At 36.7% G+C, this 26027-nt stretch overlaps 3 protein-coding genes across 5 annotated transcripts; 1 reads left to right on the top strand and 2 right to left on the bottom strand.

Moving 5' to 3' along the window:
* Window positions 1-505: 505 nt before the first annotated feature.
* LOC135673507 (nudix hydrolase 20, chloroplastic-like) lies at window positions 506-7731 on the bottom strand. Of its 3 annotated transcripts, none has more exons than XM_065182528.1 (10): window positions 7346-7731; window positions 7160-7224; window positions 6685-6904; window positions 6270-6350; window positions 5171-5296; window positions 4467-4546; window positions 2130-2245; window positions 1322-1442; window positions 1014-1097; window positions 506-862 (listed from the first exon to the last, which is right to left on the bottom strand). In XM_065182528.1, the coding sequence occupies exons 1-9, from the start codon at window positions 7607-7609 to the stop codon at window positions 1028-1030; spliced, it is 1143 nt and encodes a 380-aa protein (XP_065038600.1). In that variant the 5' UTR covers window positions 7610-7731; the 3' UTR covers window positions 506-862; window positions 1014-1027. The 3 variants fall into 3 exon arrangements, with proteins under 3 accessions (XP_065038600.1, XP_065038601.1, XP_065038602.1); XM_065182529.1 differs by having other exon boundaries at window positions 6685-6883; XM_065182530.1 differs by having other exon boundaries at window positions 6685-6865; window positions 7346-7730.
* A 348-nt stretch (window positions 7732-8079) lies between these two features.
* Window positions 8080-15734, bottom strand: LOC103984605 (uncharacterized). Its single transcript, XM_009402135.3, has 5 exons — window positions 15389-15734; window positions 11422-11578; window positions 10221-10464; window positions 8875-9056; window positions 8080-8451 (listed from the first exon to the last, which is right to left on the bottom strand). The coding sequence occupies exons 1-5, from the start codon at window positions 15450-15452 to the stop codon at window positions 8343-8345; spliced, it is 756 nt and encodes a 251-aa protein (XP_009400410.2). The 5' UTR covers window positions 15453-15734; the 3' UTR covers window positions 8080-8342.
* Window positions 15735-20403: 4669 nt separating this feature from the next.
* On the top strand, window positions 20404-24599 carry LOC135673506 (ABC transporter G family member 11-like). Its single transcript, XM_065182527.1, has 10 exons — window positions 20404-21165; window positions 21451-21740; window positions 21880-22051; window positions 22158-22280; window positions 22365-22493; window positions 22567-22761; window positions 22953-23039; window positions 23107-23379; window positions 23835-23942; window positions 24028-24599. Exons 1-10 carry the CDS (start codon window positions 20764-20766, stop codon window positions 24367-24369), a joined length of 2121 nt encoding a protein of 706 aa, XP_065038599.1. The 5' UTR covers window positions 20404-20763; the 3' UTR covers window positions 24370-24599.
* Window positions 24600-26027: the final 1428 nt, after the last annotated feature.

Below are 26027 nucleotides of genomic sequence, written 5' to 3'. Positions count from 1 at the left end.
GCCCTCAATGATGCAGGGTCAGTGACAGCATTAAGGCCACCGTTCCCCCCTCAATGCTGACGTCTACAGCTTGCACGATAGCAACTCGTTTCCTTCAACCGAAAAATTCAAGACCGACATCAGCAATTTCATGAACAAGATCATTCGATTCCTAAACTGGAGTGGTGCACCCTTCACCGTCAACATCTACCCTTTCTTGAGCCTCCCAATTTCCCAATCGAGTTGGCCTTCTTCGACAGCAAGAGCAACACCGTCGTGGACAACGGGATTCAATACACCAACGTCGTGGACAATGGCCTGTCGACATCGACAAGAACGTCCATAAGCGTCCCCTCTTCATGTGAGCCTTCGTCTTTCATCTTTCATCTTCGGTTGACCAACCCCAACAACACACTCATCGTCTTTCATCTTTCATCTTTCATCTTCGGTTGACCAACCCCATCCAACTCTTTTCCATGATCGACAACACACTCACCAGGCGGCTCATTGTTGAAAGGCTTTAAACTGTTTCTTTCATGTCATCAAAATATCTTAACCTAAATAGGCGTACCTTTTATTGACCACTGCTAATGCCAACAGTAGCTTTGTTGTTCAAATTGAAGGCACTTGAAATCACCTACTTAAAAAGAAAGTATCATACAAATAGCATTTCAAACTAATGTCATCCCAATGTCTAAAACAGAATGATCAATACTACCGAGTGTTGGATTTCATATATAATCAACCGGAACCTCAAGATTTATTCTGCAAAAGTCATTCTGCAGCAGTTATCATTCTAATCACAAGTCGTGACAGCACGGATACTTAATGCAGTTGTATCGTTGCTGAACCCTTTAATGGAACAATCACCACTCGTTAATCTCTGCAGCAACAAAAAAAATGGTTATGGAACATCTTACACCAGAGATAGAAATGTGTAAACACTTAAAGAATGAACCCATTAAATAGTGTCACCCTAAGCAGTGTACGAAAATCCTTCAATGGTAAATAAAGTTAAAGGTTAACTAATTAACCTGAAGAAGAGTGTTTATGAGCAATCACCACTGCGTAAGCTCTGTAGCAGCTTTAAATAACCTTGATTGTTGGGACTTATAAACCTGGTAATTCAGAACATTGGAGTATAAGGTTCAATCTGAGCAATAACAGGTGAGCTTTGAAAAAGTTGCTCATGCATTCATTTTATGATGAATGGATTAAGGACATTAAATGTTTTTGGCAACAGCATTTTTCTTCTCAGTTTTTGTAAAATATAATATCTCAACTAGCTAATGAAAATGATATGAACAACAAATATGTGCAAGACCAAGATAAGACTACAAACCCATGACGAAACAAGAAATCAATAATGACAAGGGAACAATTTGGCTTGAAGAACTCTGTCCTCCGAATTACATTTGCAACATGACTCACTGGAACTAATCTGAAGCTGTCTACCTCTCCATCTGCAAACGTTATCACATTGAAGTATGAATATAAAATGGCAAATTTTGCTAACACAAATCAACAAATAAACCTACAAGGCAAATGTTGGGAAAAAGCACATGAAAGGGAAACAAGAGCTAAGAATATGAAAAAGTTATGGTGCTTCTATCAATTTCAAAAACTGATCTACTGCCTGGCTTACTTCACTCGAAACAGTTTCTTCTCCTGTATGTCATCTTTTAAAAGTATATTAATGCTACAAGGGTACAATTTAAAGAAAGAATTTTGCACTCAGCAGAACTTGAGCATTAAAAAACTATTTTATTGACTCAAAAAGTGACAGTCAATTGGCTCAATGGCTAATTCAACACTTTCTTAAAATTCTCTTAAGGCATGTAACAAAAACATATCCATGAAGAAAGAACTGAAAGTAATACATAAAATATGGCAACTGAATGACATTTTTTCATCATTGATCCAAATAGTTAATGGTAAATCAGCAGAATCTCAGAAGTAAACTAACTCAATGTGGAGAAGAGAGAGCGTGTCTGTGTGTGTAGCTTATCATTGGGAATATCAGAAGTAAAGAGAGATTATAGATGAAACAAAGTGCACACATTGAAGGAGGACAAACACACCATATAATAAATTGGAAACCAGCAGGAACTGTCAATTTTTGAGAAGGAAACATTAGATACTAGAGTCACCTTCGTTTTTTGGAGTGAATTCAACAGGAAGCTTTAAGTCATAACAGAAGAGAACATCCCTTTTGTATCTACATCCATCAATGTCCATGTATGATACAGCACCAACGGATGTGGCACTGCAGCAAAATTTTAGTTTGCACATGATTATTTTATATGAAAAACATGCATATATATATAACAGAGTAACAGGTAAAATACATGAAATGAAATGGATTTTTTTATACAATGAATATAACTTATTCTACCAAGATTTTTCTCTAGCAATAGTAGCCTTTGAACATTTCCTATTGGAACCATGCAACCAAGTTTTTGTTTTATTGATACATTCATGATCTTAAAGCAGAATTTTCTGGAGCATTCATGAAAATATCCAGCTCAATAGCTTTGAGAAAGATTTAGAGATTTTGTCTAGCCTAGCAAATCACATGAAGCCCCTAAAAGTATGATCAGACACCCCCATGTCTTAGTATTTTCTTGTCTATGGGAACAATAGGTGGCTTTGATCAAGGAATACAATTTCGATACTGGATCCATGCTAGATCAGGATTGGGTCCTTTCTGGCTAAACACAAAAGTCTACTCTTTAATTTTTTCAAATATTTGGATCCTTGCTGCTATAGTTATCACTAAAGGTTCGCTGTCGGTTAAATGGGTTCAAGTCCATATTTTTAAGAGGAAAAAACCTGGTCGAATACTAGACTTATCATACAGGGATAGCACATGCCAACATGGCATTGCTATGTTAGCATGGCATGTTATAATGATCATACACTGAAATGTTTTGTAAAAACAAGCCAAGTATTGACATCCGTGAATATGGTGCACATGCCACATACTTATATTGGTACAGCATGACAGTATGGTTTGGTATGGTATAATGATCATCTACTGCCATATATATATAGAACAAAAGTTGTGTCACATATGTTGATATGGTTGGCATATCATATACCTATACATTACTAAGCATGTCAGTACGATACGATAAAACAAGCATATTGCACTATATACATAACAGAAGTCAACATATGTTGCTACAGTTTGCATACAGAACACTTACCTTGGTGTGGCTGGACTAACTGCCTTGTTATACACCTATATGGTTCTACCAGTACGTACTAGATACAGACAGTACCCGGCAAGGATCGAAGTTTTGGCAGACACAAGGGGTTCAGTTATGAGCAGAGTGATACCATGTGATGTTACACCAGCTACTTCATATTAAGTTAGACCATTTTTTATTGTTTCTTCCGGCACAAGGAGTGTCTCATCTATATTATGCAAAGAGGTATTATGTCAACAGCATGGCAAAACTCACAAGCTTTAAAACCTTCAAGAGTGTATTAAAAATTTAAAATATCCATGTTTGAGCAATCAAATTATAATAGAATACCACTTCCTTTTCTGCCCCTCCATTCATTGTCCTTTCCTCACATCTCTTATGTGAGAGGCAGAACATGCTTGTCATAATATCACGACACACAATTCAACAGGGATTGAACTAAAGGCTACCATATTGCACTATTCAGTTGACAGAGAGGAACTCTCGTCAACCTTCTTCTAGTCTCATGCATGGTTATACATGCATTAACCTTTTTTGTATCAGTTTCTTCCTTTCACTATGATCCCAAATAGTTGAGACTTACGGCTTTGTTATTCTTTTCACCATTCCTCACCTTTCCTTTTTTTCCCTCACACCAAAGCACCTATATTGGTGTGAAGGCATATCATATAGACTTGCCAACTTGCTGGTATGGTATTAGCACCATTTATATCTATAATAATCATACAAACATAGGATAGCCAATGGCTACAACAACACCAACAAGCATAATATCCGAACCATTTGGAGTTGGACCATGGATTTTCTTTTGCCAAAAATATTGCAACAAGCAATTGGAAACACACTAACTACAGCACCAAAAATATTTCAAATATAATTAAAAAGTTTAACAACAAGAAAGTCATTTTCTAAAAAAAATATCCAAGCACATATTAGAAGGTTGCAAAGTCATAATGACGATAACAGAATAACAAATCCAGAACTAGTAACAAAATCTATATTTTATTACAAGGTCAAGGTTCAAAAAAGTAACCAAGACTAAATATAGCAATTATTTGGACAATTAAAACAAGATGGATGATTTGCTTCTGTGTATGTATTGATCATGACACGAAACGTAAATGTGAATAACACTATTTTAGACAACCATAAAACAGTAGAAATGCCTAGAGTAATAATCTGGAAATCAGCAGGTATGATATTTCTGCATTATATATTCTACATCCAAATCTTACGCAAGAAACCAATGCCTATAAATGTGAAAGGTTAGCATACATATTGGACACAGATCTTGGAATTCCTGCTTCCTCTTCACATTCCTTCAGAAGGTTTTCTTTGCAGCTGATTCCGTATGGCTGAATTAACAAAGTGATGTAAGGCCAATATTTGATTTAGGATTAGATTCATTAAATTTTCAATGATGAAGAAGATTATTGAAAAGCATGAATTCTTGAAAACAGAATACAACAAGCTGTAATGTCCCAAGTATTTATTGGGAGAGCTAAATGGATTTTCCCAGAATCAAGCAATAATTCCAGAAAACAGTAAACGAGATAAACAAAAATTGCAACCAAGATTAGCTTTTCAAAATGTGTTAGACTTGACTGTCCCTATGTTCATGGAACTTTATAGACTCAATTATCTTTTTATGTGTGCGTGTTTCATTTGTTCATGTGTGTACTTGTGAGCCTGTGCTTGTGTGGAAGTACAGATGCAAATAGTTAGCGACATGATTTCCTCCAGGGAAGGAATGTGCAGTAAATTTCAATTTCAACAAATCAATATAATCACAACACCAACAAAGGTGAAGTTAGACGTTCAACATCATCAATATCAACAACTCGGGATCACAAGAAGTTCATATTGAATGAGTTACTTTGGAAGTACAAAGTAACACAATGAATAAGGTAACATTATTAATAGGATTCTCTCATCGAAAAAAAAAAAGATTGTATATGTCAACAAATATAAAAATATACCAGGCCCCCAGCGACAAGATGATCAAGCATCCCTGGATAAGTTTGCTTAAAAACACTTCTCTTCCCAATCCAGAGGAACTTTTGTCCATCCATCTCCACATATCCATTCATGTGAACACCATAGGCCTACAACAAAAAGAAAAGGAAGGAAAGGAACAAAAGGCAGATTAGCCTGGACTTGAATTCTCCTTTCTACTAGAAAGCAACATACACTAACATAACATGACCAACCACAATGATAAGAGAGCAGTAGAAACAAGAATTGATAATCTACAAGAATATGAGTAAATAATACCATAAAGAACACCAAAGAACAGTCCAAAATGTAAACCAGATAATCAAGTGGCGACAAAACATTATATGATTCAAGCCTAACAAGTTGAGTAGCTTTTCTAGACAGAAGTCATTTTCTGTTCTCTACATCTCTTTGTAAAGCTGTTGACATGAAGCAAGGTATGTAAAAGGAACAAGGAGCCCCTTGATTTATGTGCTGTATCCACTAGTCTCTTTAGACTCCCTTGTAACCTATTGCATCTCAAGCTATATCATCTTTGTCATCAAAACTTTTGGGAAGAGTAGAAGATACGATTTAAAATTTTGGTCTTAAATGCTTCTGTCCACAGCATGAAGATATTATGGTTTCCTTCACATATTTCAATTAATCTAATAGGATTGCCTGCTAAGACACTTCATCCAAAACATGCCAGTTCTTCTTGCAACAATCCAATTAAAATAGATTGAAATGTTGATAGTAATCATCAAAACCTGCATTTATGTACAACCAGGTAGGTATTTTAGAACTAAAAAGTTCCATATACAGTTACAGGAAGATTAAGCATATTGGGCTATTTTTACTTAATATTTCACTACTGTGGAAGCATTTCAGGTTTAGTCCATATGGTTAACAGTCTATTTCAACACAAAGTACCATATAATGATGATCTTATTCCAGTTTACACAGTTTCTGTATACAAGAATTCTTGGAAATATGGATTCATTTATTCTGGAAATGAAGAAGCAAAGTAAGTGTATGAAGATGAGTTTGATAAGCATGATGAAGAAAACTTCAAACAGTTCCATGTTATAGAGCGAAACTAACCTTTATGCCAAAATAAGGAGCAGCGGCACGTTCTAGAGAGAAAAATACAGGCATCCCATATGATGATGTCACAGGGTATAGCTTGGCATGATTTAGAAAGAAGGAAGTTAGAAAAAAAAAATGGGATCAGAGAACACATAAGTTGCAAAAAAATAGTTTATCAATATAAGGGTCATAATCATAAGCACATAAACTTTATATAGAAGCTAATATAGAGACCATAAATTTCTCAAGCATGACATATTCTAAATGGATGTCTCAATAAACTTCATTTCTAATGAAAACACTTTGATATCCCATAACGTTAAGATATATACAAGTTATCCTACATTCCTACTTAAGTACTTTGACGAGGTCAGTACATATTTAAAACGGAATACAACTTCGAGACAAACTAAGCGATTTCTAAGAGTACCTCATTCCGAGTACCTGGAATCAATTCTCCCAAGCATTTGATCGCATCTCCAACAGCTCTTGTTCTCTCCTCTGGTGTTATAAGTGAAGAATGAAATTTAACATGGCTTTCATCATGACAATCATTATTGTGCAAACCAACTGTAAAAACCTCCTTGAACTGTCTTAGGTGGCCCAGAAACCTAGTACATGTTTGAAGGCTAAGTAAGAAGCCCAGAAACCTAAATCAGAATTTTGCGCATCATTTTTGTGATAAAAAAATAATATAGAGGGAACATACGCCCTGATTCTAAAGTGTATGACTTGTAGATGCAATATATAAATGAATTAAAATTTGTAATTTCAAGAAGTTTCTATATGAAACAAATCTAAGACGAGATTAAAAACACGAAAACTGATTGCTTGATAAAAAATTCACTTTCTTCAACGTCCACAGTTTCTTGAAATAATCAGATACTGAAGCCAACAGCACATACCCATTATGTATGTAACCAACAATCTGATCCTCGACAAGAAAGGGAACGAACTCTGATTTCAATTCCTGCTCATATTCCCGGAACAAACAACCACATCAACGCAAACTATCAAAAAACAGAGGAAAGAATAACCTAATTTCGGCCGAACAACAAGAACAAGAAGAACAGCGGAGAAAAAAGGCGTACAGATCCACGGTTGCAGTGGCGAACTTTCTCGAAATACCCACGGAGATCAGAAGGGTCGTCGTCTTCCTGGACCTCCTCGGCGATGCGAACGACGTCGTCCCAATCGAATCTTTGGACCGTAGAAGCCGCCACCGAGCCGAAACGCCTCGCATTGCAACTCGACGGTTTCAGCAGAGACCGAATTCTTCGACGGGCGAGGCGCCGAGAGGGGGCGGAGACGCGGAGGGGGAAGATACCCAACGTCGGGAGCCGAAAGCACGCCATGAGATGGCAGCGGCAACAGACCAATGTGTCGCTGGACTGATTGTTCGAGTCCCAATCCGAAACTTGCTACCCCGGCCGTAGATTTGCGCACGTTCCAACGATGACACATACGGCCGAGATACTATGACAAAATGATCGATAACTATTATAGCCATTTCTCAACTTGATAAACTCTTGGTTTCGATAAAATTTGGGTGAACGATGAGATAGTGTACCCATTATTTTTTGCTCTAATTACATGTCAATGTAATAATATGATTCCACCAATGTGGGATACGAAGCAGATAGATGTGCACAAATTTCAAACTGTAACCAGAAAGATAATTATCACAACTCAAATCCTGATCACCTATGTCAGGAACGAACAATATTCGTAATAGATTCAAAACTTCTAAATTGCTCAAGGATGTACTACTAGTTTAAGCCTGAATCAAACTTCATGAAGCACCAAAATCAACCTAGAAGACAAGTGAAAGTGCACACATAGTGACTAATTATTGTAGAGCACAGCATGTGCCACAAAAACGATGCAAGGGTTGTCACAGGACAATCTTTCATTGTTTCATCATTAGATCGAAAATGCCTGATGACTGAAGCAACTAACTTGCAGAAACAAACACTGGAAAAGTTGAAAGGCACCCTCCTCCGCAGCACCAAGATCAGCATTACATAGTGAGAAGAGGCAATCCAATCTCCATTGGAAATACCAATTTGCTGAGAATATGATCAAGACCTACATTTTTCTCCAGAGGCTAATGATCCCATCTGCTAATGACCTTAAGTTTCCCCACAAGTTTGCCGTCCTTGATGAAAATCCTTGCTCGGAACTTCTATGATGATCACTACAGAGAGAAAACCAGCAAGGCAGTATTCAGCATCTGAATTTATCTGAAGACAGGCACAACAGGCTAGACTAGTATTATCAAAAAAATTAGTTTGCTGACGATGATATATAGCCACATTATGCATGATAAACTGGGCAACCACTTGAAAATACATCTACAGATTCTTTATAGCCACATAAATCAAGACCATAGGACAAGAAGTTCATGTTCGAATTCTTAATGGAGTTTCTTGTAGAATCATAAAACAGCATATGGAAGGAGAAGGACCAAGACAATGTATGCATTGGGAAATCATGGTAGTTAGTATTGGAATTATTTGCTACAGATACAGGATCTAAACCATTAGATCCTTGGAAGTGTAATATCAAGAAGAAATAAGAAAATGAACTTGACATAGGATAAGTGAAAAAGCAAGCTTACCTACGACGTTCCTCTGTCACCGAAACTCCATGATTTCCTGTATCTTTAACTACCTTTGGGGAAGGTGCATCATGTGAAGAGTCTTTAGTGCTTATCTCTTTTCTGGAGCCCACAGATTCTCCGGAAGAAGACATTGAGGTTTTTGTTTCAATTCCCAATTTCAGAGAGACTGATGGTTCATCCTGAAAAAAAGAAAATTTATAAGCAAAAGCTACATGCATATATAAAAAAGCAACTCTTGTCAGCTTTATATAATAAGGCATTTCCATGAAAAAAAATGTCAAAAGAAATTATTATTGGTACATTCCAGAATCCAATCATTATCTTGAGAACTCTGTTTACCAAAGTCTTTAGGAGAAAGTACTTCATTTGATTTGCAATACAAATGCACACAGGAAGAGTGAAAAAGAGACTTGCAATTAAACAAAAGCAAACAACAGTCCCAAAAAAAAAAAACTCTTAAAACCAATAATGATGTCAGATGCAATTCCAAATATTTCACAAACAATTTACAAGTAAGCACTTTTCTACAGCATGAAGACAGGATCGCAGGACAATGTGATCCACCATTGACGATAATGAAAACAAATATCTTCACCTTAAAGAGAAAGGATTATATGAAGAGAATGCCTAACCTTCAGACTAACTGTGAACAACCCATAAAATAGCTAAGTAAAAAAACATTGGCAATAGCAGCATTTATTCAAATAATCAAATTACAAAAAAAGAAACAAAGATTGAAAGATAAAGAGGGAGAGAGACATAGGGTTTTAATCTTTAATATAAGAGAGAAAATTAAACAAAGTAATAATAGAGCGGAAAAAGATAATTAGTGTAGGAAAAAGGTAGAAAATGGGAGATGGAAAATTCTCTTGTGCAAAGAAAGAGATCATTTAGAATAAGCAAATAATTAGCTGCCATCTGAACTTACTTAGGCTGACTATAGTAACCTTTCTACAGCCCTTGATCACAATGAGATCCCAGATCCCACTAACTTTAGACATATCCATGACTTTAGATGCCATAATCTTACTGAGCCATCATATAGCTAGCTATCTGTCCCAATATAAACATTTAACTGATGAACCACCTAAACATTACATGATGTAAAAGATATAGCAATCGAACTAGAATTGACACATTATAAAAAGAAATATGGTCCAAGAAATAAAGAGAAATAGTTAGATAAATCATTTACACAATGTTGATAATGAACAGCCAAAACACATCCAGAATGTCAAAAATACTTAGTTGCACAGTCAACTGCCTCTATTTGAGATAATTTGATAAAAAAAATATTCATTGGATCAAACTGTTCATCTGTCTTGATGATTGTTGTTCCTTACTTTGCTATCAATGACTGATTTCAAGGTTTCATCTCTGACAGATGTAGAGGACACTTCTTTGGCATCTGAATTTTGATTAATGTCTTCTGCTTTTCGCAACTGAACAGTCCCCTTATTTAAGGAGGACAACTTATTGTTGTACTCTATTTCTTGTACAATCAGTTTTAGACTGTAATAAGACCCACCAGTCTCTCGTAGGACATAAGTAACTGCAGGAAATCTTCCTGCATTTGAGGCTCTATACCTGTAGAATTTAAATATAGGTTTTAAATATTTTAAAGAAAATTGTCATCAGAACATAAAATAAGGAAACAAGAAACAAGCGTATTCACATATAAAAACATGCTCTGACAAATTGTGAATGAAAATTTGCAAATAAAAATATACAGGTTTTGGAGAAGCATAAATTGAATTCATTTGCACCATGTGGCTAGCAACAAATCATGTGATACTCAACGTCTGAGTGTAATCTGTTTCATTTCGGTAGCTAAGCCTGCACTTACTCAATTCATGTCTTATTTCTTTAAGTTTTTGTTCAATTAAGTTGTAATATGGGTCAAATTTGGCCAAGCTTTGGTTTAGGTAATTTCAAATTCCACTTGGTCTCAATTCACTATTTTTATTAGTTATTTAGCTAGTTCGCTATCCTCCTATCAGTTGCTCAATTTTAGTTTATAGATTTTTAATCTATTTGGAAGTCAGAAAAGTTGTTATTCAAGGTGGATCAATTAGGACCACTACACTGCTGCCCCTAGACTTGATCTAATAGATACTCAAAGATCCAATAAGATAGAGGTGATGACAATTTTTAGAAAATATACTAACCAACTGCTTTCCTCTCTAAAAAGAGTTCTTATTGGATCTAATATATCGTCAAATGCAATAGCTTAAACTGCTGAACTATATCCAGGATAAAGAGTTGTCATTTGCTTATTTTCATTAAAAAAAAAAAAATGCTTGTTTCAAGAGCATTAGATGATTGTTATGCTTGTTTTCTAGAGAAAAGGTTTAAAGGAAAAAAAGAAAATGCATGATGGATCCCTAGGGAAGGGTACCTTCAAGCCTATACTAATGTAGTGGGACTTGTACACACATAGTCTCAAAGATGCCCTTTTCCCCTCAAATAATAACTTTGATCAAACCCATGTCTTAGAACATTTTTCCAATGACATTTTAAAAGTCATTGGAACAGGTAACTTACTTGTCAACAAAGGACTTTACCAAAGTGCGCCTTTCTTGTTTAGTTAACCTCTTGCCCTTTTGTGGTTTAAATGGACCCGGGGGAACTGAAGCAGCAAATGATTTACACCGTCCTCTAGAATTCGATTGTAGTAGTTCACTAGACAGGCCAATAAACACTGCAATAATATAAGAAAGATAAGCATAATCAAGTAAAAGGATTTTAAATATGCACATAGATAAAATCCATCATGTAGAAAATGTTTATCTATTTTACAAAATATTCTTGTAGAATTTATAACAAACAAAAACAAGAACAAGGATTTTACATACACACACTGATAAAATCCTTCGTGTGGAAAATGCTTATCAGTTTTGCAAGATATTCTTGTAGAATTTGTCAGAAAAAAGGATATTGTCTGGCTTGATATCTCCCTTGCCAATAGTGAGAACGTTTTAGTTATCTAGAGTATTTGTCATTAAGCATCACTATCCAGTCTCGAAGAGTAAAATAAATAGCATATTGACAAATAATTTTCTTCAGAAGATCCTTACCTAAAAACTTGTGTATGCTTCATTTAATTTTTTTCTATAGTTTCAACTTTCAACATAATATAGGGTTGAAGGCCTAAAAGAGACTGGCTGGTATAAGTATGGAGACAGGAGGCCGAAGAGGAAATATATTTACAGAATCAGAATAAGTAGAACTCTTTCCTAGAAACAAAAGGCTGACCAAAAAGATGCCTATTACAATGCCCAAGTAAGAACAGAGAAAATTCTGAATACATCACAAAGATTAGAAAATGTTCTTTGCCACAGTGTTAGCTGTAAGAATATGATCTTAAGATATGAACCTTGAATATTTTAACCTCTTACTTTTTTCTTAATGCATTTCTCTATAGCTACTTCAGATTAATAAATTAGACGAGTTTTGCCAACATACGAATAACAGAATCAAGCATCAACTATCAACTCATTTCATGTCACTAAATGTGGAGTGAGCAGAGAGGATGAGTAAACTCCACAGATATTTAGTTGTCTCAAGATTATGATATGACTGCATGCTTTTGCAGAAGATATTTCCATCCACATAGGATGCAGAAAGGAGTTGTAGTATCAACTTCAAATAATGGCATTTAGCTTGCAGTCTTAACCATAAGCTTAAACATTGTAAAACATAGTAGGCTATCATTTGGCTATAAATGACAAAACAGGCATCACTATTGTTTTGTTAGTACTAGGTTATTTTTAAAAATTTACTAATGCAACATATAAGACAGTAAGGAGATTACAAAAATTGTGCCATCAGAATCCTCCGATCTTCTCCCTGATTTATTTACCATACAATTAATTTGAACAGTTTGTAGCAACTAAAAGTTGCTAATGCTGATTGGCCATAGGTATGTGATATAGAGTAAGAAATATAAACAATCTTTCTATTAATTCTGGGTTTGCAAAAGCCAACCTAATGAATCATGCATGAAGGATCTTAAGATATCCAACAATGATCCAACAAATAGCTTAACTATTATATCACACAGTCTGGTGAGAAGAAGCTGGAATGGAAAATACATGGCCATATCTTTTTTAAACAAAGATAAATTTCATTTAGTCAAAAAATCTTGCAAGAGGATTGGGCAAGCCCAGGTCATCCAGCATACAGAAAGAGGGGAACCCAGAGGTTCAACCAAAAATGCCAAGCTCATGGGCTTTGCAATTAAGTGTTCTTGGAATATTGGAAACAAAAAAAACAAGAACATGCCAAAAGAATCTCTAGGAAGATATTGTAAATGGATTGTTCTTTCAGTAGCATTGAAGAAAACATTATGAAGAAGGATATTGAAATTTGGATAAGTAGGCTGATCTCATCAATATTTGTATAAAATTAATCAGCTAAGGTCAAGAAAGTTGTATCAGCATATTTGCATTATACAAGCAGCTGTTGAAGCACCTGGTTTCAGAGCCTATTTGAACACTAGGGGTCAGGGAAATCCAGGTCCATCGTAAGCAAACTATTGCATAGCTATCTTGAGATACTCAATGCAGGAGCCAGGAACAATAATGTACGAGGCATAAGGAGAAGCAAATCTCTAGTACTCAAAGGCTTATTCGACCTGAGAAATTTCTTCTGCCTCGTCTATGGATAAAAAGTCCTATGGGCATCTTACAAACGTTAGAACCTGATTTGAAGCATTACATAGATCAATAATGTAGACATGCAATAATATATGCTTTAATTGTGAACCTCAAGTTGGAGAATTTTCATACCAATCATGAGTTTGAATTTTAACTGTCACTTGCACTTGCAATTGAGATCTTTAACCATAAAGTTTAAGAGCCTTCTACAAAAGAAGATACCACTAAATACAAATTCTCCTACTTCCTTGCTGCCTCAGGTTCTTCAAGAAAAAACTCAGTAGTTTCAACAAAGACTACTTATTGTTTGGCAACTCCCATGTTCTCATTCATTGGTTTTCCGACTCAGTTTCTTCTCTCCTTGAGCAGCCTTGACGTAGTTTAGCTTTCTTAAGTTGATTCATAATACTTTTCCCTCTATGAGCAATTGTAGCCCCTCCCTACTTCTCTGGTGTCTGGTTGTTCCTCCTTTTGAGAAAGATATTCTTCTTTCATCACTTGATTAGCTCAATACACACACCTTAAGGATATTATTCTTCTGTCCACCCAAAATCTCAAGCTTGAGGACAATTCTTTGGATCCCGGGGACCAGTTATCACCACTGGGAAAAAAGCAACACTCAAAACTTGAGATTGTAGAACTGTTCCCTTAAGGAGGTTGTGTCCATTAGTTCATGTGATACTTGGCACCTTTGAGATGAAAAGGTTCCCTATATGTTCATTTGTATTTCCCTCGTCTTCCAGCATCTTCCAATATCTAGGGAAACTTTGAAAGCTTTCTCCCTGCTTACATGAGGTTAAATTACAACCAACGAGGTAAATTATTCTATTCAAAATTAATTCCTAGAAAGATTTGGTTTCTGCCCAAACTATGTTGCAAAGAATTCAACACCAACTAGAAGTTTGACATCAAGCTATCCTTGTAAAAAGGCTTAAATATGACAAACATGATGAAGATCAAAGGACCCTTACACAACTGATGTAACTCTACTCACTTAGCAGTCCAAAGCTATACTTCCATCTTAGGAGAGGAACAAGGACATTTAATGAGAGGTCTGATAGTGTCAGGCAATAGGCAGTGATTGGTGTCTGGATTCATGCCCAGAGTGGTAAATACCAGCCATTAAGAACCAGTCCAAGGAAAATCAGTTTTGTTGATCTAGACATTAGGAAAGAACTAAGATTTACAAAGGAAATAGAAGATGATACATGTCAAACAGGAGCAAGCCTCACCACAGACGTAAACAAGAACAAGAATGATGATATGTATGCATTAGTCTCGAAGTGCAGCATATTGAAAAAGTTTAATTCAAGAGAAAATCACTCATATCAGTTGTAAACTCCACCAAGAAAAATTGACCATTCGAGAGAAACATAACGACAACAAACTCACAACTTAGACATTAAAAATCATTTTCATTCTTCCAAGTAATAGCTACGATTTTATCAAAAACGAAACAAATATTAATAGATTAAAATCACAAGTCCTGTTTTATGATACAAAGCAGAACATCATGTCAGAATAGTCAAGAAAAGGATAAACAAAAACAAAAAAATGTGGCATTTTGAAGTACAAATCCGAATGTTCGATCTCTCTCAGCTTATAGAAAACGACTCACCAGCTGCAGGATATTTTAAATTACATCTTTATATTTTCAACTGCTGTAAAACCTCATGAATTACTTCTAACATGAACCTACGTTTCAGAGCACACTATCATTCAAATAAAAAGCTTCTGACAGTAAATTTTTAAGTATCCTAGAGGACTACTTGTCACAATGTACTTTTAGATTCCAAGACCCTAAAGCTTGTGATCACCAGTGGAAAGCAAAGAGGAGAGGGATCGTTTGTTACCCCATTTTGAGGAAGACGAGACTGGGGAAGAAGAGAAGGCGCGTCCTCTCGCAGCAGTCAGCATCCGAGCTTATTGATGAATATCACATAACGATCAAAAGAAATAGGCTACAAGAAACTGGGATAGCCCCGCCAATCCCGTACTCAGCAGGCCCGTCAAACGATTTCCATTCAACAGCCAAACGCTACGAACAATGTGTGTGTGTCTGCGAGAGAGAGAGAACTCGAGCCACTCGTTGCCTCTGTTAATTATTGGCGGACGCTGCGCGCCGCCCGTCTGTCGGAAGGGCGATCGGGGAAAACAGATTTGGGAGTCGGAGACAGGCGTTTTAGGGTTTAGCTCGTATCGGGCTCCATATATATATATATACATATACATATATATATATATATATATATATATATATATATATATATATATATATATATATATATATATATATATATATATATATATATATATATATACATATTTTTATTTATTTATATTTATATTTTTTATTTAAAATTATTTTTATTATTTTTTTATATAACCCGTTATCTTAAAATTTTTATTTTAAAAAATTCTCGTATCTTAACTTTCAAAAATTCTAACATGGCATCCATAATCATATAATTACTCTCAGATTCATAACATAGCATCCATAACATAGCATCCTTGCACTACCCTTACTTTCGCAAACCCTATAAATCACTCCCCCTTCTTCTTCCCCTATAATTGATACGCTACTATCTCTTTTTTCTTTACCTATGGTTGTTTCGAGAAAGCAACAAGATTGTGGAGAAGGCTTGTGGCTAAAAAAAAAAATAACTATTAGGGTTTAATAAGGACAAGGCCTATTGATCATCTTCATGTGTTATCATGCTTACACCGCGAGTAATGGATGATTATTTAGAACAAAGAGAGGTCATTAATAAGATAGAAGGTGTTGTGAGAGATCGAGTAGAGGACCGATAAGAATAGAATGATTATTAAAAAGAATACTTTATAAAAAAAAATTTCAAAGTTAGAGCACTATTTGAGATATTCTTAATGTTATTTTTTTTAATGAAAATTCACCTCTTATATATATACACACGATCTAGGTCGGATGAGCATTAAAATAAATATATTAAAATGTAAAATAATTTTAATTAGTACCTTTGAAGATATTGAGAATATTTTAGGTTTTTAATATATATTTTTCAAGTTAAAGAATAATCATTATTTACCATGATTAGTAGAGGTCTCGGATGGAAGTATGATCAAATATTGTCTATGTTGTAATAAAATTAGGGTATACAAATTACAATAAAAAAAATGAATATTAAAACAATAATTTAAATGATAAGAATGGACAAATATTATGGTGTGAAATCTCGTTCCCATTTATAAGAATCAATAGATACTTTCATTCAAGGTTCAATTGTGTTATTTATCTCACGAGCATAATTATTGATTTAAAATTGACCACTGTGAATCGAACAACACAAACAAAAGTAAAATAATACAATTGAAAATGAAAACAAACGAGGAACAACGAAAGAAATCATAATAATTTGTTTATATAAACTGGGATTGTTTAGTACACTATATATAGAGTTTAAAAAGTGCTTTATTCATTATGATGATTATTTTAACTACCATTATTAATTAATAGTAATTAGTAATTCTAATGGTGTCTAACTTTGTAAAATTAGTAATTTTGGAAGACGAAAGGAATCGTAGGGAAAGAGGACAGAGAAGAGGAGATTAAGATACTGTTCTTTCTTCTTCTTTTAATTTTCTTGGCCAATTGGATATAGCTGTTCGTCGTTCTGCAATTAAAGGATCATAATTGCATTGTCGATGTTCATTGTTCAGTCCCTCTTAAAGACAGAACGATATGCTCCAAAGTAGTTATGAAAAAGCCAAAATTGTCATTGTTGCATTATAAAGTGTGACATCGACCGACTAAATTGGATTATTTTTTTGTAATGCATTAAATTCTTTTTTATTATTATTAAAAAATATTATTTCCCACTCTTTGTTAACATTTATAAATACATTAAATATATTTTTCTTAATGTACAATTAAGTATTTGCCCAATACTCATTTCTTCATATAGGTTTACACCTACCATGCAATCGAATCTTGTTCACAGGTCAAACCCAAATTAGCTTGCGTGTGAGAAGATATTAAAGCTTCTAAACATATTTAATCCTTTCATAAAAGTTTGACTTTTGGAGGTTTCAGTCTTCGATCAAAACTCTGGTCAGTCTCCTCTTTCTAATCATAATTTATTTTATACAATGTGTCAGCCAACTCATTAACGTTTGATTTTTTTTTCTTCGTAATTACCATCAGATTTCTTGAACACATTTGGTGGGGCATGACTTAGTTCAATCCCGGGTGCGCAGGATCTCATCGTTTGGTCGGTGAGGATCGTAGTCTGACGAGGTCCAGTTTTGGCTCTGGCTTCAAAGTCATAGACTCCATCGGGTCGACCGCCTACTTCTTGGCCTTTGGTCCTTGCACACAAGTCGGGGTCGGGAAGGGACTCCCGACTTCAACCCCTCTGAAGATCTAAGTGGCAAAAATCTCCTCCCTCTCCTGGCCTTGCTAGAGGCTTTTTATATATCTCCCCTCCCCCCCTCCCTAAGACCGCCCGTACCTATCATATTTATGGTTGCAGACCCAACTTTTATGGGATGGTACCGTGCTTGGGTGGTGCAATCGTGGCTTTTGCGGGGTAGCACTGTGCTCGAGCGGTGTCATCCCAACTTTTGCGGGGTAGCGCTATGCTCGGGCTGCGTCGTCCTATTTTTACGGGATGGTACTGTGCTCAAGCGAAAGTGGTTGGAGGACAGGTTACCGGAATGTACCCTATCAATATTATACGATGGAGAGGCACTTAATGTGTGTAATTATGTACGAGTTGGAAAGGTTAAAACCGGTGGCCACATTTATGTCATCACGTTCTCATCAGGTGGCATCAGGCATAGACAATATGATCCAATAGTACTAATTTACCTGGGAGAATGGTGGGTATATCAATAATGTATGTGCTCGAGTTCAATTAATGTGACATGGATGCTTCTATCCATACCTGCATAAAAGCATCCATGTCACATTGGCTTGGCTGAAAGAGATCAGTGACCAAAAAAAAAAAAAGAGCCCCAAATTTAGAGGTACGTGCATATAATTTTTAATATGTTGTAAGGTACCTATAAAAATAATTTTAAAATAATAAAAAGGAAATAATAATTTTGCATCGAAAAATCTCCCTAGCAATGGATTTGAGGAAATTTTTCTCGGTTTAAGAAATATTTTATGATATTTTTATTATTAGATTACGTGATTCTATCTAATTTAGTAATATATATTATAGTTCTAATTAAATTTTAATAATAATTATAGATCAAAGAAAATCTAATTATAATGAGATTTTTTAAGAGATTATCTTGATGAGAAATACTCTCTGAATTATCACTGTATACCTTCTGCTCTCGTCCATAAAAAAATAGAACCTTATAAGGATAATACATTAGTTATTGAGATTATATATATTTTTAATCTTTAATTCATTACTTTTGTGAAAAATAAAAAGAAGATCAGATGAAGACTATTATTATTTGATTTTAATTTATAATATTAAAATTTTACGTATAATAATAAGATAATCAATTTTTTTTTACATTTACACCTCTTGTTAAGATCAAATATAGCATAATTCCCTAAATAATTTAAGTATTTCTTTTAATATATAGAAAAGTCATCAATCAAGCCGCCTCAAAAATGTCTGTCACAAGCAACTAATTAAGTTAAATCAAAAGTCCTAATTAGACATGTACATACTTTTCTTCATACCGAAGATTTGCATACCGAAACTAAGCTTGCCGGCCTAACTAATCCAAAAGGTCATTGTCATGTCATTAACCAACTATAGGCAGATGCACTTAATGCCATTTTCCCTGATAGTTAAGACATTTGGGTAGTTTGATACATGAAATTTCCATCAAGGTAGAGTTTACATAAGCTTAATACATCTTGATCATGTCGTTGATTCTATAAGCTCAAGTTAGAATAGTGTATGATGATAAGTACTTCAAAATCATCTTATTATAATGGTTTGTTTGAGATCATTATAAGGAAAATAGGATATTCTCATTAGTATAATTATTATGAATATGATAATTACCATATAAGTATTGTTTGAAAACATTAACATAACTTCTGATGACTTAACTATCTATACAACATATTTTTTCTACTTTCTGATATATCATTTTATTATTGATATATGATATTTTATTTTAATATCAAGAGCCTATCTTGATATTAAAATAAAAGTACAACACCCTCATGCCATCATAATTTCTATAATAATTACGAGCCTTTCAACTCACTGGCCATTATTACTAATTATTGTAAGAACATGCAACACAAACTAACAAAGAAATTGTGTTTGTCACTGGACAAAACACTATGACAACTTAATTAATCGAAACCAAAAAACACATCAAATCAATCCTCCATGGTCATGACTAAACAATTGATTAACAGGGATTTCTACTTGTCATACATGTTTCTATTTTCATCTCAAAAATGGAAGCAATGCTGAGTGATAGAAAGAAAAGTGAGGGCAAACAAAGTACTTTGGTTTGAGCAAAGAGGTGAAGGAACTAACAGTAGTTTTATATTGATGTTATCCTAAGACGAGACTTTTGTTTGAGAATATTCTCCAAAGCCAGGTAGCATTTGACACAGGATTCAAATCATAGTTGCTGCCTTAGGTCTCAAAATTTAATGTGGGCTTCTTTCCAACCACTAGCTAATTCTTGTCTACTACTGTGGCATGAAACGGGGAGAGGAAGGGGATTGAGGCTGCCGCTGTATTTATTGCACCACAACAACCAGCTGTCCAAATTAATGCATCATCCTCTCACTACACCAAACCGCAGAAGATGTGCAATAGCTGCAGCTACAGTGATCGTGCCATCATCTTCCTGCACATTTTATTTATGCCACTGTTGGTCCAGCAGTTCTACTTGAATTCTAAGGATGGCCGAGGGATTAAATTCTTAGGATGGTTGAGAGAGAGAGAGAGAGAGAGAGAGAGAGAGAGAGAGGTAAGCAGCTGAGCATGCGGTTGTGATCTGCTTGGCACCTCCAAAGTCACACCAAAACACAACGCGGAGGCTCTTTCTGCGTGCCTTGATCCAAGTTCACACCTCTCCCTCCTCCAAACTTCCACACGCATACCTTTCTCCTCCTTCCCAACTACTAACGCTTCTTCCAGCTTTAAATCTCCCTCGTCCTCACCTCAAGCACGCATGACATACATGAGCTAGCAGCCCGCTCTTGTTGTAACCTGTGGGCGTGCCATCTCTTCTCTCTCCGGGGTGCAACAACATGAAGGCAGTGGACGTGAGGAGCTCAGCGGGGCAGGTGATGGTGGAGATAGAGGCCAACAAGCCGTCGGGGAACGGCATAGTGGTCGGGGGCCTCAGTCCATTGAGTGAGACCCTGTGGAAGGAGAAAACGAACACGGAGCTCATCGGGGACGTGTCGGCGCGGCTCACCTGGAAGGACTTGACGGTGACTGTGACCCTCAGCAACGGGGAGACGCACAGGGTCTTGGAGGGCCTAACCGGGTACGCCGAGCCAGGGACCCTGACGGCGCTCATGGGGCCATCGGGATCGGGAAAGTCGACTTTGCTCGATGCTCTCGCTAGCCGGCTCGCCACCAACGCGTTCCTCTCCGGGACCATCCTCCTCAATGGCCGCAAGACCAAGCTGTCCTTCGGAACCGCAGTAAGTCTCTTCATCCACTCGGCTTCCTCCTCTTCCCGACCTTCTCTCGTCTCGATTCAGTTCAAAGATTTGTGATGGTTAATCATGTGTTCATGATATCAGTTTTCTTTTGTCTATCAGTACCAGTTTGTCTGAGAAGGTAATTTTCTTTCTTGTTATCACGAAATTTTGGTAGCTGGCAGCAAAGATTGTTTTTGAGGATCAAATCGATAATCGTGTTCGTTATACTGAAAACTTTGTGTACGACTGTGTACTGTTACATGTAATTGAACTTCTCCGTCTCAGGCATATGTAACACAAGACGACACTTTGATCGGCACTTTGACGGTGAGGGAGATGATCTCGTACTCTGCTCGCCTCCGCCTGCCCGACAAGATGCCACGGGAAGAGAAGCGAGCTTTGGTCGAAGGTACGATAATGGAGATGGGTCTCCAAGATTGCGCAGACACAGTCATCGGCAATTGGCATCTACGTGGGATAAGTGGTGGGGAGAAGAGGAGAGTCAGCATTGGTCTTGAGATCCTCATGAGACCCAGATTGCTCTTCCTTGATGAGCCCACAAGTGGCCTTGACAGGTGAATTGTACACTCTAACTTGCTACGTAGATATCTATAGTCAGCATAAAAGTAATCTCGGTTTAAGAGCAAGAACTCAATATCTTTTCCTGATTTCATGAGGATATATCTAACTTGACCATATGATCGCATCATGCAGCGCTTCGGCCTTCTTTGTGACACAAACACTGCGAGGTCTGTCGAGGGATGGTAGGACTGTGATTGCCTCCGTTCACCAACCCAGCAGTGAGGTCTTCGAACTATTTGATCGCCTCTATCTGCTCTCAGGGGGCAAAACTGTTTACTTTGGACGGGCTTCTGAGGCATGTGAGGTAAACTATCCGTGGTTTTGATCATCAAGGGAGAGAAAGAGACCCCTCTCTTGTTTCTTTCACCACACAGTCATATCTGTACTCTGATCTTTCTTCTTATCCACAGTTCTTTGCACAAGCTGGCTTTCCGTGCCCACCTCTAAGGAATCCATCAGACCATTTCCTCAGGTGCATAAACGCGGATTTCGATAAGGTGAAAGCTACTCTAAAGGGATCATTGAAAACAAGGGTATGATGATATCAATTTCTTCCATTCTTCCAGTAGTGTCTGCTACGGTAAGAAGGAAATTTATGCCGCTTGTATCTTCCACAGCTTGAAAGGAGTGATGATCCCCTGGAAAGAATGACAACATCTGAAGCTATCAGAAGGCTGACTGAGTTCTACAGTCGTTCCCAGTATAATTACACAGCAAGAGAGAAAGTGGATGAGATCTCCCGAGTAGTAAGTTCTAATTTTCCTCATCAGAATCTTTATCCATTCCTTAGACAGAGCTCACGAACAGCGAATATTGCAGAAAGGAACGGTGCTGGATTCAGGAGGCAGTCAAGCTAGCTTCTTGATGCAGGCCTTCACCTTAACAAAGCGATCGTTCGTCAACATGTCCAGGGATTTTGGCTATTACTGGCTGAGGCTACTGATCTACATTGTTGTGACCATCTGTATTGGAACTATCTACTTGAATGTTGGAACTGGATACACATCCATACTGGTACTCTGTTCACATCCTTCCACCTGAGCACATTCATTTCTAGCTAACAACTTGCCGTGATCAATAATCTTCTAGGTTTATGTTAGATGTACTGAAGATAACTAAATGGATAAAGTCCAATGAACAAAAGATTTCAGATCGTTAGCCTTGAATTTAGTATTCTAACCTGTTGCCATTATATTCGATTACAGGCCAGGGGTGCATGTGCATCATTTGTCTTCGGCTTCGTCACATTCATGTCTATTGGAGGATTCCCATCGTTTGTGGAAGACATGAAGGTCTGCTTTAATTGTTAATCGGGTTAACAATTTAGTTCAACTGCATGACGCTGTCATCCTCATGCAGGTTTTCCAAAGAGAGAGGCTTAACGGGCATTACGGTGTCGTAGCATTTGTCATCAGCAATACACTCTCAGCAATGCCTTTTCTGATCACGATAACCATGGTCTCAGGAACTCTCTGCTATTTTATGGTACGCCTTCATCCGGGCTTCATGCATTACCTGTTCTTCGTGTTGAACCTCTACGCCAGTGTGACGGTGGTCGAGAGTTTGATGATGGCCATAGCCAGTGTAGTGCCAAATTTCCTCATGGGCATCATCATAGGAGCTGGAATTCAGGTAACCGACATCTATTCGATTCCTGCAAGCTTACTTGGTTCTTGTTCTTTTGTCCAGTGAATTGCCTACCTTTAGAATCACAACAAAGGTTGAAACCATATAAGTTTTCTGCACATGAATCTAATGCAGAATTTCTATGTGGTGAATGACAAGCCAAGAATTATGAATCAGCATAAACCAAAATCTTCATATAATTGTTCAGTTCATCAATCTTCAGATATAAGTTTTGTTAGTCAAGACCAAGCTAGGAAAGGCAGCAGATTTCAAGGCACACTTCAGGAATTGGAAGTAGATAATGCGTGCTGGCTTATCCTGAAATCAAAATATATTATCGTTCTGAAGAGCTATACTTCATCAGAAACAATCATGCTTCCTGTTGCTTCTCATCTGATTGACAGTCACATGATTCTGCATTCTTTAACTATGGACTCATCTCATGATTTCACCTTCAACAGGGAATATTCATGCTTGTTTCAGGCTACTTTCGACTCCCTAACGACATCCCAAAGCCCTTCTGGCGATATCCCATGTCATACATCAGTTTCCACTACTGGGCACTACAGGTAAAGAGAAGATGGCGATGCCCATCCTAGCATTGAATGCATTCATCCATTTTTCCGATAGTGATACCTTCACTTTGTCAAACAGGGTCAGTATCAAAATGACTTGAAGGGTCTCATATTTGACAATCAAACACCAGACCTCCCAAAGATTCCGGGAGAATACATACTTGAGAATGTCTTTCAGATCGACGTCAACCGGTCAAAATGGTGGGACCTTGCAGCCCTCTTCAGCATGATAGTCATCTACCGGATCATTTTCTTGATGATGATCAAGATCAGCGAGGATGTAACTCCATGGGCAAGAGGATACATTGCAAGAAGAAGGCTACAGCAGAAGAAAAGTTCATCGGTAGATCTTGCAAACAGGACACCTTCACTCAGGGGCTATGTCGTCGAGATTGAATCCAGCTCCACCAGCAGTAGTTAAGAAACCAGCTCCAAGAACTTACCGCACAGGACATGTGATACTTACAAGTGATCGGTTTTATGGTGATCTCTTTTCGACACAAGGTAGTATCAAAGCTTACAAGTTCATGTTCATGACAGTGCATAATTAGTTTTTTGTATAAATGCAGGAGTCTATCCTACTTTATACTTTAAGAAGTGGTAAATCTGTAACTGGAATTTTGCAAGGATAGCATTTGACTATTACTGCCATTTTTTCTTTTCTTTTTTCTTGCTCATGCACAACAATGAACTTCATTAGTCGCAGATGGAAACCGATGAGTTGACATGGATAGTAAGGTTCATAGTAGTGGCCACCAGTAGTATAAGATCTGGGGAGGATGGATCTGTAATTGAAAGATGCAGAACAGAATAAGGACTAGTATATTTTGGCTAGAATTCATGTCTGGCATTTCAATGACCACAAGTCATGTTCAAGAAAAGCTCAAACAAAATGTTTGCATTAGAAAAAAATTGTGAATTCAATCATCATTCTCACAGAAGCTTATAAAACTGAAGCAATGTCTCACAAACAGGACAAAATAGTAAGAAAAAAGATTAAAAAGACATTAAAGCTGAACATGGTGGAAGAAGGTGGATAAGTTTCAAAGAGAGAGCAGCATCTTTCAAGCCTTAATTGGCAAACAATATTGAAGATGGTGGTCCTCAGATCAGATCAATGAAGTCCTGTGGGAGATACTGCACTGGAACTTGGATTTGGTGTTTGATCACACATCCAACTATGCAAAGTGTCAGAAATTGCTGTGGCTCAATTGATTCTTTAACCCCAAACTCTGCTGATACTGAAACTGAGCAGGACTGCAAGCTTGCCATGGTGTTTTCATGTAACTGTAGGCCAATGATCTGATTGGAGAGACCGTTTTTGTTGTGCAGTGTCCTCACCAGTTGATCTGAAGGGTATTTATCCATTACTCACCAATTGCTAAACCTCTCTAGATCTCATACACGCTTTAATTCTTGTAGCCTTGTATCTATAATGCTTTTCCTTGTACTGATTCACTTCCACCTTGACGATGTTCTATTAGGCCATACAGACATCACACTCATCTGAAAGGAACAATTTTGCCCCTTTATTAATTCCCAAAAAAAATAAGGCAAGCTATGGATTAAGTTTCTTGCAAGCAAACAATGCTATCTGTTGATCTGTAAAACACATCTCCTCTAAATGAACTGAGTACAAACAACACAGGTAAAACTGCATTGCTTTGTTGATAAATTCTGCATCTGCCTTGCCAAATTTAGAACCCTTTCAGCACTAATTATTCCTTTCATGCTATAGAATTCTGAAACTCCTTTTACTTAAATTAAGGGACAACAGAACAATTATGGTGGTCATAACTTATTTGCAGATCAACATGTAAGAAGCAAAAGGAGCTCATCCGTTGGAGTATGAATTTGAGATTGAGAGCTTTGCTTTCTTTTCTCGTCTTAAAAATTTGGCAAGTTGAAACTTTTTATTTCTGAAAGTTTCAGTATGAAGGAAATCATTCAGAAACCACACAGAAACAAGTTTATGTAAATTACTTTGGTATGTTTTCCTACGAAGACCCTACAAATAATGTCTTGTCCTCAAATATTGACTTCCAGACATAAACTAGCAGCAGATGACAAAGACTCTCA

This window comes from Musa acuminata, chromosome BXJ1-5, assembly GCF_036884655.1.
Source record: "Musa acuminata AAA Group cultivar baxijiao chromosome BXJ1-5, Cavendish_Baxijiao_AAA, whole genome shotgun sequence".
Classification (NCBI taxonomy): domain Eukaryota; kingdom Viridiplantae; phylum Streptophyta; class Magnoliopsida; order Zingiberales; family Musaceae; genus Musa; species Musa acuminata.
This window is presented reverse-complemented; position numbering and strand designations above follow the sequence as displayed.